The sequence below is a fragment of the Calypte anna genome, chromosome 7, assembly GCF_003957555.1.
Source record: "Calypte anna isolate BGI_N300 chromosome 7, bCalAnn1_v1.p, whole genome shotgun sequence".
NCBI classification, from domain to species: Eukaryota; Metazoa; Chordata; class Aves; order Apodiformes; family Trochilidae; genus Calypte; species Calypte anna.
The window spans coordinates 36,145,536-36,158,239 of NC_044253.1; the positions used below are offsets into that span (position 1 = coordinate 36,145,536).

The following is a 12,704-nucleotide window of genomic DNA, read 5'->3' on the forward strand; positions in this document are numbered from 1 at the left end:
AAGACAGAGCCATGCTGACCACAGAGGAGCTCGGGGAGAAAGAAGGGGAAGAAGAGTGGTGAGAACTGACAGCCACACTGCCCAAAATGAGAGCCAGGGAGTGGGAAGAGCTGATAATTTTTTTTTTCTACCGTTGCTCACAGAAGCAGCCACGTCTGACACGTGGAAGCTCATGTTATGGTTTTCATGAGAGGTGCTCTCTTCCTTACATCCTTCCATCCTCTCTTCCTTGCCTCCAAGGGACCTCGACTCTGGTTCCAGAGTGGATTCCCAGCCAGCTGCCTCAGTGCTGTTTTAGTGACACCGTGTGGCTCCTGGAGATACAGTCACAAGCGTTTTGGAGCAGCAACTCCAGCCCAGAGCCAAGCAAGGAATTTGGCTGAAAAAAAGAGGGAGGTGTCAGAGATGAAGCAAAAAGCCCTTCAGGCCTCATCCCTGGGAGCTGGAATGGTAAAGGTGTCATTTCCAGATTAAAGCCTGCACATCACCTCTGTACCACAGGCTCTCTGCATCTTTACCAGCTAGGAAGTTTGATGGAAGCAGAAGTGATAAAATGCTGCTGATGTCCATCCCCTGAAGCAGCTGCTGGTGTTTGTTGTTGCCCGTGTCAGAGACATGCATGCCCATGCTCAAACCCTAAACCTGACCTGGGGCTCTGTAAGTTAAGTTTAAAGAAGAAGAAAAAAAAAAGTTCTGTAGCAATTCCTGCGTTTGAAGGTGTAGGTGTCTCTTGTTAGCCTGTTGTTTTCACCAGTTTCATTCTTCCAGCACTAGAAGAAGGAAGAAATCTGCTGCTGGTGTGAGTTGGATTGCAGGCTGCAGCAGTTTTCACATGGGATCTTGTGGGACAGACACCAAGAGGTGTTCTTACAGGCTCAGCTGATGGAATCTGTGTATGGAAAGCGTGCCAAAACCTACACACTGCCCCAAGGACCCAAGTAGTAAACGTGCTCCCCTCACTGCAAAGCCTTCACAGCAGCAGCATCCTCTCCTAAAGAACAGCTCTGAGACACTGAGCCACAGACGAAGGTGGAAAGTGGAGCATTGTTTTTGTAGAGCATACTTTGTAAGTCGAGGACTGATTTGATATTTAAAGAGCAGTTGTAGCCTCCTTGTTTCACTTTGCCTGCTGGGACACGTGCAGGAGTGTCTGTCCCAAGGAGCCCTGGTCTGGCTGAGGGGAAGTTTCCTTGGCAGGGACAGCCTGAGAGCCACGACTGCTTCACTGCTGCAGGAGAAACCTCCACGTTTGCAGTCCAGGTAAGAACAGACTTGGGATCCCCCAGGCTTGGGGATCCCCAAGCCCTCCCCACATATATTGTTCTTTATTTCCCTATCCCTGTCCAGTTCACCTGGGACAGCAATAGAACAACTTTATGGCAGCTGCCTTTGTTGGGTTTGCCTTCTAAGTGGTTTCTTTTACCACAGCTTTTAAGATGCAGAAGGCATGAAGAGTTAAAGCATTCAGAGCTGGAGTCTGAGCTTGTATTTGACCCAATTTTGCTTTTCTAGAGTTAAGGAAACGATAAAGGGAAAAACCAAACAACAAAGCACTAGCATCTAAGTTTCCCACAGAAAGTAAGTGTGGTTTGATTTTAAACAACAGATCTTTTGATGACATGTTTGGTGCCTGGAGATTTCTGCAACTTAAATCAGTTTCAAAAATTACATTTGATTAAAAAAATCAGTGAAAAAGCCTGTGCAGCTCTACTGAGAAATGAATCAGAGGTTTGACAGGCAGAGCAGAAGAAGTCTGTATCAGACCAAGTGAGCAGACTAGACCATCAGAACAAGAAGCCAGTGAAATAACACAACTGCAGTTATATGCTTAGGAACAAGTGTATTGAGTATAAACAAGGGGAGGACTGAACAGCAACAGTGGTTTATCAGCAAAGTATAAGAGTCAGAGGTCATCCTTGGGACTCCCCCTCTGTGCTTTATAGATATGAACATCCTTACTGGAATCATAGTGGACCTCGTGCACAGAGAAGGGGCCTCTCAGCATCCTCAAGAACTTGTGATCCCGCTCGTAGCGGATGCGGCAGGAGAGCAGAATGACAGCTTGCTCTGAGCACAGGTGCTCCAGAGTCTGCAGCAGCTCCTCAAATGTTTCCTCCAGGTAAACGATGTCAGCACCCAGGATGAAGTCAAATGTTCCTGGAGGGAAGTTTCCCAGGTCTTTGCCCCATGTCAGTTCCTTCACCACAGCTCTGGGACGTAGTTCAGGAGGAAGGTTTGCCTGGACGTTGGACTCCAGGAGCTCCAGGGCCACTGCCCTGTCTGTGATGGTAACACGAGCACCTAAGCAGTACAGGGGTACACAAACAGTCAGTGTCCACAGACCTCAGAAGCACATAATATTAGGTTGGAAGGGACCTTGAGGATCAGCATTTGGAACAGCATAAATAAAAACATAAATACAGCATGCAATAAAAACAGTGCCTGGAACTCCAAGTCAAGCAGGCTCCTCAGTTCCTGTTAAACATTAACAGCTCTCCTGAGCTGCCTGATTAAAAACAAGCAAACGAAAGAACAAAACAAGCAAAAAGCCCTCTATCTACATACATACATCCTTCACCAGTCACTTGGAAATATAAAGTGTACTTCATGTGAAGATTAAGTTGGGGAGGGAACAAAAAGTGTTTGCTGGAGCTTTTCCTTAGTGTGTGAAAGTGGAGGATTAACCTTCTGCCTTTCCATAGCTGATGACAGAGTAAGTTATGGGGATTCTTATGATCAACCTGCTCCAGTTCTGAGAGAGGCAGCTAGAGAGCCTCTTTCAGAGGTCAGACAAAAGTGATGCCAGGCGAGAGAGTGGTTTCTGTCTGTGGCTTTATCTGTGCTGCAGCTGAGGATTAGGCAAGCACAGCACTGGGGGAGAAGAGCTGCAGAAGTGAGTGCTGCTGAGCTGAGTACCATGGTAACAGGCATCAGCTTTCACAGGGTCCCACCATGAAGTAAACCCAGTGGCACCATCCCTTCAATAAATCATGCAGCAGGCTCTGAAGTCTAACAAGAAAGGGAGATGACTCCAACAGGAAACATCACAGTTCACAAACGTAGCTTTGGTGCTAACTTCTGTAGGAGATGGAAAAAGTGCTGCTTTACTACAGTTGTCAATTGCTTCAAACAAGTAAACAAAAAAGCCCTTACCTAACAAGGTGGCCACTATTCCCAGCAATCCAGTTCCAGCTCCCAGCTCAATCACAGACCGATCCCGGAGATCAACGCCTCCCATCTCCAGATAAGCACAGAGGACAACAGCCTATGCCAAAAGACAAGGGCAGTTAAGCACAGGGCTCACACTGAACTCAGGATTTCTGATTTACACTCAGAGAAAGTTACAGAAAGAGACAGGCACTTCAGGTCTGCAGAAAGAGTCTGCACTCTGCCAGCAGTGTGCAGGGGTGGTCTTTCTATGAGTTTTATGGAAGACTTATACAGGCAAATGGAAAAAAAAAAAAAAAGCAGCATGGAAGCTCAGGCTGAGTTGTGTTCACACCACCTTCATGAGTCCCCATATGGAACAGGAGGCAGGAAGAGCTGCATTTGGAAAGGAAAATGTTAAAAATTGATGAATGAACACAGTATTGCTAAAGCCCATGGTGAGGTTTCTTAGTATCTTGTGTGGCATTTCAAAAGGTTTCTGCACAAACACAGGGCACAGGAAAGTAAAGTAACAACCCTTCTGACTGGTTGTATCTAAGGTGTTTCAGCTTCTCTTGCTCAGGAGCCCCTGCCATAGCACATTCTGCACGTCAGGGCAGAGCAGCAGCCCTGTGCACCAACTCCTGCGAGGAATTTGCTGAAATTGCTGTAAAACGAGAGGCAAAATTGCAGCTTGTGTCTGGACCGATGGGAAGCCCTGGGCCTGCCACAAATCCCTCGGGTTTGGATCATTCTTCTCCCCAGGACACAGTCTGCTCGGGCTCCTTTCTGAGGCCAGGAGCAGGAGCCCTGCGGAGCTCCGAAGGGACCTTGGGCCTCCCACCAGAGACGGGTGAGAGCTCTGCCTCTTATCTGCGGTATTTCCTCAGCATCCGGGGTGAGAAGGGGAGGCAAAGCAGAGTTTAACTCTTTCTGTAAAGGTAAAACCTGATGGGCATCAAGTCCTCCCTCCACAACACCCCGTTAAGCAGCGCCGTGAGGCGGTTCCGCCGCGGGAAGGAACCTTACCGCATCCCAGACCACGGCCGCCACCCCCAGCCGCCGCCAGTCCTGCCGCAGGCGGATGCTGCTGCTGGCGAAGCTGTAGCTGGCCCAGGGGCTGTGGAGCTGCCGGGCCGCCCAGCCGCCTCCCTCCTCGTACGGCACCAGCGACATCGCGATCGCCTCCCGACCGCCGGGACCCGCAGCCCCGGCTCCCCCCGCCTCACCGCGGCCTCCGCTCCGCTCCGCTCCGCCCCGCCGCCGGTACGAGGTTGGGGAAAGCAAGGCCTCGGGGCACCGCGGGGGAAGGCCCGGGGGACCTCGGGGGAAGACCCGGCGAGCACCGCGGGGGAGAGCCCGGGGCCTGGGCCGGGCCGCTGCTCAGGCCCCGCAGGCCCCAGGCGTGTCGGAGCGCCCGGCCCGGCCCCCAGCGCCTCCCCGCCCGGCTGAGGAACGGCGTCGGGGGGGGGGGGGGAGGTCCCCGGAGCGTCCCTGCCCCTCGCAGCCGAGGCGGGAGGAGGTTCGGCAGCCTGGGGTAGGGCAGGGGGAGCCGCCGGGCCTGCGTCCCTCCCGGGGAGGTGTCGGGGGCGGCCCGGAGGGGAACAGAACTGGGTAGGGGGGTGAGGGAGGAGGGTGCGGCTCGGTGACTTCTCGCATTTGCAGATCTGCCACGGAAATAAGGCAGGAGGTGCGAAACGCCCGTGGGCTGCTGTCCCCGCTGAGGTTCTGGCGCATGGGTTTTGGTTCAGGGGTGTCTGGGGTTAAGGTGTTTGTCCGCTCCTCCGTGTCTGTGGCAGTGCTGGGGGGCAGCCTGGAAGCTGTCACTGGGTAACTGGGAGCCCTGCCACAAACCCAGCACTGCCCAGGGCACAGCACTGACCGCGGCAGCAAAGCCAAAGCTGCTCTGGGGCACTGGGGCAGCCCTAAGGCTCCTCCGGCGTTGCAGGTGTGTGGGCTTCTCCTCGCCCGTGGCTCTGCTTCATCTCGTGGTTGGAAAAAAGCCCAACACAACGCTCTTCTGCTTTGTGTGTCTCCAGCTCCAGCTGCTTGAACTTGCTCCAGAGACTGCTGAAGGCCAGAGGAGGGACGGGGTAGCCTCTCTGCTGCAGGGACTCCACCCAAAGAGGCAGGACTGCAGCCATGCTCCTCATACCTTGCAAAGTACCAGGTGAAGCAGCACACCTTCCCTGCATCCATCTCCAGTGTCCCTGTGGCAGCTCCCAGTGTCACCATCATCCTGGCATGGCTGGCCCTCAAAAGGTGGGGGGCAGAACTGGCTCTGGTAAACATCCCCACTGCCCCACAGGGAGCAGCAAACCTGGCTGGCAGATGAAAGCCAGTGTGGTTACATCTGAAAGCTTGTTAATTTCACCAGAGTGGCCCCAGATTGATGAAAGGTTTTGTGGAGGAGCATTACAGGCTGCACAGGGGTAGCAGGAACTGCAGCTTGTTTTTAGGGTTCTGCTACTGTAGGGGAATGGAAACCAGAATTTCACTTGCCCCAAACCAGTTCCTACTTGTCTGATGGCAACTCAGACTTCTCCTCTCATAAACATGCCAGAGCAGGTGTGATGATTCAGCTTACTGTAGTTTTACATCCAAAAGTGCTGGTCCCTTGCCACTACTCCTGCTTTTGAGAGTCTGAAACTGCTCGTGCTATTATCTCATTTATATTTTTAATTATTTATATTGGCAGTGTGGGAAAAGCAATGGGAGTGATTACACTTGAAATGAGAACTCTGTTTGGTGAGGTTTTGAATCACTTAGGCTGTGCCTAAACTAGGACCATCAGGCAGATGGAGGGAAACTCCCCAGGCAGAAAACTTTCACCTCCACCTCCACCACCACACTGCCAGCCCTGGGATCTCCAGCTGTGGAGATGTGGAGGAGTGTGGCAAGGCTCCAGTCCTCCCAACTGCCTCCTGATTCCCCCCTAAAGCAGTTTTCTTCCCCTGCAGTATTTCTTAAGACCTAGGGTCTGCCAAGATAGCAACAGGAGTGAAAGGAGGCTCTGTGTTAAAATTTACACATTTGTACTCAAAAATAATACAGCAAGTGCTTTTATCCCAAGAACACCTTTCTGTAAGCCAGATGTCCCTGAATAGCTTTACAGCCCAGCAGGTTGTCTACCAGTGCTGCTCCACTTCCCAAAACTATTTCCCCTTCTTCCCTGCTAGTGTTGCTCTAGCAAATGTTGCTCCTGTGAGCTTTATACAGGACATCAGAAATTACTTCCCAGATCAGAAATGGACAGTAAAAAGGGAGACAAGTCCACTAGAAGTTCAGTAAGTGTCCCTTTTCCCCAAATGCTTTCTCAGCCTACATTTACCTGCTTTTCCCCTCTCCAGATCAACTTTTTAAGAAGGGACAGACCCCAAGTTTTATAGTGCTGGAGAAAGAGATTTGGGTTGTTCACCCTTCCTGACAGCGGATCAGGGAGATGCAGTGACAAAGAATTATGGCTAAAACAGTTGTGCAGAACTGAAATGCTTTTTCTCCCAGCAGGGCAGGAGCTTAGCACAACAAGTAAGTTGCAAGAACATAGCTCAGCTCTTAACACTGCAGAAGGCTGTGAGGATGCCTGGGCTGCAGATAAACTTGGGAAGGAGGGAGAAGCTGGCTTGAAGGTAAGCAAGAATGCCCTCAAGTATAAAGAACACCAAGTCCATTATCTTATTCAAGTACTTGCTAGAGCAAAGGGATAATGCTTCCAACTGTAGGTAAATTCTGCTACCTCAGACACAGCTAAGATGCTTGTGGTAAGAAAATATGTTTAGGAGCAATAATCCTTGTAGTACTCAGAAGAACAAAGAATCCAGGAGATGAGACAGACACGAGAGCGATTTATTTTGAAGCACTGCTAACACTCCTCCCTCCCCCTTTCTGAAATCTTTTCTTTCCTGCTTAATAGCTCAAATTCTCTCCTAGAATTTGGCAGTTCCTGTGGTGGTTCTGCAGACACTGCATGTGCCGCATGGCTGCACACGGATTTTGGAGCCATCCATGATGTGGGGAGAGTTCTGCATCCCTCACACAGGCTCTGGTTACCAAGGCAAAGGCAGGTAATAAATAGAAACAATCTGATTTTTTAAAATTTTTTAATATTTTTTTAAACTCTTGTCTAGAAACTTGTGTTGTTGATAACCCTCTGGCAGCAGCGCCTTATTCCAAACGGTTCTGTTCCACATTTGTGTGTAGAAACTTCTGGTTTAATCCTTTCCTCACCAAATTAATAGCAGCTACTTCTGGCTGTCGTTCCACTGAAACAGGAAAACTGTCTTTGAAGTAAGGTTTGGACAAATACCTGTTCTGCCAAGTGCTTTCATCAACCAAACCAACAGGAGCTATCACAAAGCTTGGAGGAACACCTGGAAAAGAAAGTGGTCTTTCTCCCTAAGTAGTGCTGTGAGTGACCATTGAAATGACCACCAGTGAAATGATTTAACAGTTTTACATTTTCCTCTTCACCAGCAGCTTCCAGATTCTCCACACCAGTGAGACAGATGAGGTGGTGAATCACTTGCTGTTAAATATAAAGGGAATGAACTTTAGATTAATTTGGCTGATGACAGCTTGCAGGTGCAGCATCAGGACAGCCTTGGCTCAAACTGATCGGGATCATCTTTGAAACCAGTGGAGTGAATTAAAAATCCAACTATCTGCAGAAACCGACAGGGTGACAGTAGGCCTTGGAACTTGCTGCTTCAGCAAGATCCTTACAAAAATGTTAAATCTTGAAGTTAATTTATGGCCTGATCTGGCACGTCGTTTTCTTTACACACAGAGTTGTGCTAAACAACGGAAGTAATCAAAAGATAGGAAGAAGTGTAAGTTCATAAGTGCTTGAGCTGAAAAGCAGGAAGTTTCTGGAGCCTCTGAAGAGGGAATAGTTCCTGTCAGTCACATTACATTCACACCCTCAGCCTCGCATCTTGATAAACTGTCACACATAATCACCAGGTTTACTAAGACGCCTCCTTACAGAAAGATCCCTCAGTTTTCAGTGGAACCCTGTGACTGATGCCTCCAAGGTCTTGCCAGTCTGAAAGCTCAGGTTATTCCAAAGTTCTAATTAAGGAGCAAAAAGGAAAAATGAGTAAGCTCTTAGCAAGCCACCATGGCAGCTCCAGCTGTGCTTCATTTGCTGGAAACCTCCTTCACTTCTCACTGCACTTCCAGAAGTTCACAGCCCTACAACCTTCTCCACAACCCTGGTGAGCAGGGGGCTGTGGTCAGGAAATCACAGGGTGGGGCTGGGATTTCCCTCCTCCACCAGCAGCTTCTGCACTCCTCAGCTGGCTGATGGTCATTGGCCAGGGTAATGTGTGTGTGTCTGGGGTGGGGGGAAATGCAGCAAAACCCCCACCCTTTTATGGAGGCTGAGTGGTGGCCAAATTGCTGATGGGCTCTGTAGGTGCAGTGCTGTATCACTGGAGATGAAATTACAGTGCAGGCAATGCACTGTGTTAATCTATCTAGTTAACAATTAATTGAAAAGCATTTAAAAAAGCATTTAAAAACAATTATATGGACAGGCAGATAAAAGCTATAGCATTCATGCAGATACAAGAGCATCTGCCTTTTAAAACCAAGCACAATGGTTTACAAAAATGTACAAAGAATAAGGAGGGTTTACTGGTATTTGTAATGGTATTGGCAGTGTTCCTCTCCTGCACTTGTTAGAAGACAGTGGAGAAGAAGCAGGAGTTCGGTCTAAGCAGTTTCAGGGACCTTCAAGCTCCTCAGAGCCTCCCTCCAGGCTTGGGTAGCCCAGGGTTGGAATTAAACCTTTAAAAGTTTGCCCTGAACAAAAATCACTGCAGGGCTTAGGCCTGCAATTTGTCTTTTCTGAAGTGTTTGTGTTAAAAGACTGGAAAGCATTTTCCTTTTCCTCATAGGAACTTGGTATCCCTGAGCTGCAGTAAGAGCTATTTCTAAGGCCTGGGACCTCAGGGCAGCAGCTCTGCCAGCCTTCTGCTCAAACCAAGGACAGCTTTGGAGCCTCCTTCCCTCTTGGCTTCAGCACATCTGGAATTCTCCTCTCAGGTACTAAGTCTCCATTAACTCTCCCTTAGCCTTGGATAAGTGGGCAGCTAGCTTTATTTTACCCTCAGACAGAGCAAAGGTAGGATCAGAAAAGAGAGGCTAACGTGAGGGAACTTTTAACTCCTGTGTGTTTGTGCTGTTGGTATGCCTGCAGTGATTCAGGTGCTTGCATGCCAGCCAAGAAGCCTCTGCATTGCCTGGAATGACATCTGAGATTGCTGCAGAGGCAAAAGAACAGATTTAATCAATGACACCAGCACTGCAGTCTGTCCTTATGCTGTGAAACACAGGCCCTGGTTTGCATGGATTCACCGTTAGCCAAGGGTAGTACAGAAGGTTTAAAAGTGAGAAAATTTAGGGCTGATAAAAATCCTGCTTGTGTGTTTTGGACAGCCTCAGTGGTTACTTTTTTCCCACAAAACACTGGCATTTTCTATTTCCTGAACTACTGTTTTCCTGCATTTTTTTCCCCCCTTAAATGGCCATATTCTTATGTTACTTGTCATCTTCAGAAGACAATCACACATGCAATATTTTTGTCCTGTCAGCTGCTAGGGGATTTCAAAACAGGATGCCTATTTTTCCCCTCATTATTTCCAACAGTGAGACACAGAAGCCTGAGCTTTTGTTTTCAGTTGGCTGTACAGGTTCAACCTGGTGATTCATTCTTCCTGCAGCTACATTTTCAGGAAAAGACAAAGTCCTGGCTCTTTTTCAAGTATCCGTAGACTGCTTGAGAGTAAAATCAGACAGTACTCCTCCTGCAGCTGGGGCACTTTCTAAGAAGGGAAAAATTGAACAAAACACATCCCAGAGCTTGTGTTATCACCCTGTAGACAAGCAAAAAGGCACACGGCCTTGGAAAGGCACGTGCAGTACTAAGTCAAGGTGAAGATAACAGGAGAATTTACAAGACTTAAGGTTCTTGGCCCTGTGAAGCACAACCAAGCATTTGCCAGGAGCTTGTTGACTGAACTAGTTTGTGGGCTGATGGTGACTGTGATGCTGGATGGCTTAGGGATAATCCTCCAACTTAATTTCAAGCATTCTGGAAGACACTCAGCTTCTTTTTGCATTTGGTGTCTGCAAGAACCTGCCCTTGGAGTGTTTCAGGAGTCATTATTCAGACAGGAGCTGGTAACTATGGTTTCAGACATCTGCTGCTGCCCACAGATGGAGGGAAGCCTGGTTCTGCATCATGAAGCAAGGGGCTTCAGGGCTGTGTGGTCATGATTCCAGGTGCTAAGCTTCAGAGAGAGGGTGCTGAGTAAAACCAGGTACAGATCTACCTGCAAGTAGCCACTGCAGGAAACGTAAGGACTTGTCTGAGAAGTGGAGTTCCTTTGAACACCAGCAGACAGTGGCTTGGGTATGGGGCAGACAGGCCAAGGAAAGAGACAGAATTACTTTCCACTGTCAGCCCACAAGCCAAAACACAGCTGGCAGCACTAATATTACTCCTGTTGAGCCTGGCAGTCTTCATTTATTATGCACTCTGCAAATAATTATCCATATAGTTAAGCTTACAGCTCAGAAGCTGCAGTCAGTGGTTGGCAGGGTTTGTTCCTTGCTGCTGCAGATCCTTTGGCCTCATGAGGCTCATGTCAGGAGTGAATCTGATCCTTTGTGTTTTCAGAATAAATCATAGGTTTTTTCCATCCCTGCATCTTGGGAACAGAGGTTGTTCCTCCTCCTGCTGTCACCTCCATCTGACTCGGATTTTGTTTCAGGATCCCACCTGGCCTTCCTGAAAAGCTCGTGTGGAGCTCTCCTGGCACTCACAGCACCTTCCCCAGAGGGCTTCAATTAGGAAGGGCTTCAATTCCACATCTTTGGAAAGTTCTATCCCTCTTGTGACTGTTGAAGCAGAGGGCACTCTCTGCACTCCATGTGTTGTTAAGTGTTAAAGACAAGCCATGACTTGGAGGAGGGGTGAAGGCCTGCCCAACAAACTTGCCCTCCTTAGGGAACAGTAAGCATGGAATCTATGCACTCCCATCTGTGCTGGCATTAGCACCCGCTGGAATCCCTTCAGCAGTCTGCCTTGAGCTATTTCTAGGTTACATTTAGGTCACGTTTTCTTTGTGAACACAGATGCAAGAGAATTACGTTTTATTTTCAGAACCTACAATGTCAGAACAAGCCAAAAGCTACTCTGCTCCTCTCTGTTCCCTGGGAGAATGCTGCAGCATGCTTTTGAGGATCAGACCTGGGGACACTACTGAATTTACTCCTACCCCAGCAGCTCAGCTGGGTGGCACCTGGCACCAGTGATTCTCCTCCCAATAGCTGGGAAATTGTTACTGCTGCCCAGACAGCCCTGAGACCTGGTGGAGGTGAGGGCTGTGAGAGGGGAAAACAGCCCAATGGGTTATGTAAAAGTGCCCTTGTGTGTGTGAGCTGGCCACTGGGTGCCTTGGCCAGAGAAAAGCAGGAACTGAGGGGTCCCATGGCACAGATCTCTCTTCCCTGAGCAGGAGGAAAAGGGGCTGAATCTCAACCATCTGCAGGGGAAGGTCTGTGGGAAGCTATTTTCAGCTTACCCGTTTGTTATTGCCAAGATCTGGCACCCAAAGTGCCTGCTTATCATGCAGAATGTGGCACTAGGTGTGTGCTGCCCATTGTACATCACAGTAATTGATTTTCTTATAATGGAAACTGCTTGATGATTCACTGGGGTAAATCAAGCCAAACAGCAGAAAGACATGACAGAAAATAGGAAGTGACCCAGGCCTGGTAATAAATCATGACAGAGGGTACTCAGCATATTGGTGTAGCAGTAAGTCAATGGAGTACTAAGCTGCATAAATAAAAGATAATGTGTGTCATCTCTGCAGGGTTGTTACTCAGGCTACACCTATGAAAAGGATTGCCTGGTTCTGCAGAAAACACACACAGCAACAGGTTTTGTCACACCATCCCAAGAGACCAGATCTGTGTGAAGATTTTAAAGAGTTGCTTTGCCAGAGTGAAGGAGGCAAATAAATATTCCTCATTACTGCAGCTACAAAGAAACATGCATGGAGCTGGAAAAATCCTCTCTACTGGTGACCTGAGGTATGTGGAAGCAGGAGCTTAAATTCCTCTGGAATGACAGGGAGGTGGGACAGTTTGCTGTTTCTGTGATTTCCAGGGATTAAAGTCAGCTTCCTCTTAAGACTTAGATGAATAAGGCTGCAGAGGGAAGCAGGCTACTGATTTCTTTCCTCTCCCTCTGCATGTTTGTATAAATCCTGGTTTGCTGCGAGGGTGCCAGAGTATGGGAAGAGCAGCCCTTTCCTCTTCCCTGTGCAGCATAACAACCCAAAGCAAGTGTGAGACCCCTGGGAACCTTCAGCCTCTTGGAGGCAGGGGAACCAAAACCTTCATGCCCAAAAAGCAGTGAGACATGTCACGTACTGCAGCCACCCTGGGTCCCCAGCATGTTTCATCTCTAAGGAGGGTGAGATGCAAGCCAGCTCTTATTTTTGTTTGAGAATTACTTCACTGAGCCACTCCAACTTTCCCTC

General features: G+C 48.8%; 1 protein-coding gene and 1 long non-coding RNA gene across 4 annotated transcripts; one reads left to right on the forward strand and one right to left on the reverse strand.

Moving 5' to 3' along the window:
* Positions 1–1,824: 1,824 nt before the first annotated feature.
* METTL21A (methyltransferase like 21A) lies at positions 1,825–4,493 on the reverse strand. The gene is made up of 3 exons (XM_008495927.2): positions 4,177–4,493; positions 3,154–3,265; positions 1,825–2,301 (listed from the first exon to the last, which is right to left on the reverse strand). Exons 1-3 carry the CDS (start codon positions 4,321–4,323, stop codon positions 1,904–1,906), a joined length of 657 nt encoding a protein of 218 aa, XP_008494149.2. The 5' UTR covers positions 4,324–4,493; the 3' UTR covers positions 1,825–1,903.
* On the forward strand, positions 4,390–12,234 carry LOC115598571. Of its 3 annotated transcripts, none has more exons than XR_003987737.1 (4): positions 4,390–4,413; positions 5,187–5,409; positions 9,048–9,195; positions 12,033–12,234. It is a non-coding gene; the product is annotated as an uncharacterized LOC115598571 (long non-coding RNA). The 3 variants fall into 3 exon arrangements; XR_003987736.1 differs by lacking the exon at positions 4,390–4,413 and adding an exon at positions 4,582–4,684; XR_003987738.1 differs by lacking the exons at positions 4,390–4,413; positions 9,048–9,195; positions 12,033–12,234 and adding exons at positions 4,582–4,684; positions 6,655–6,712.
* The last annotated feature ends 470 nt before the right edge of the window (positions 12,235–12,704 follow it).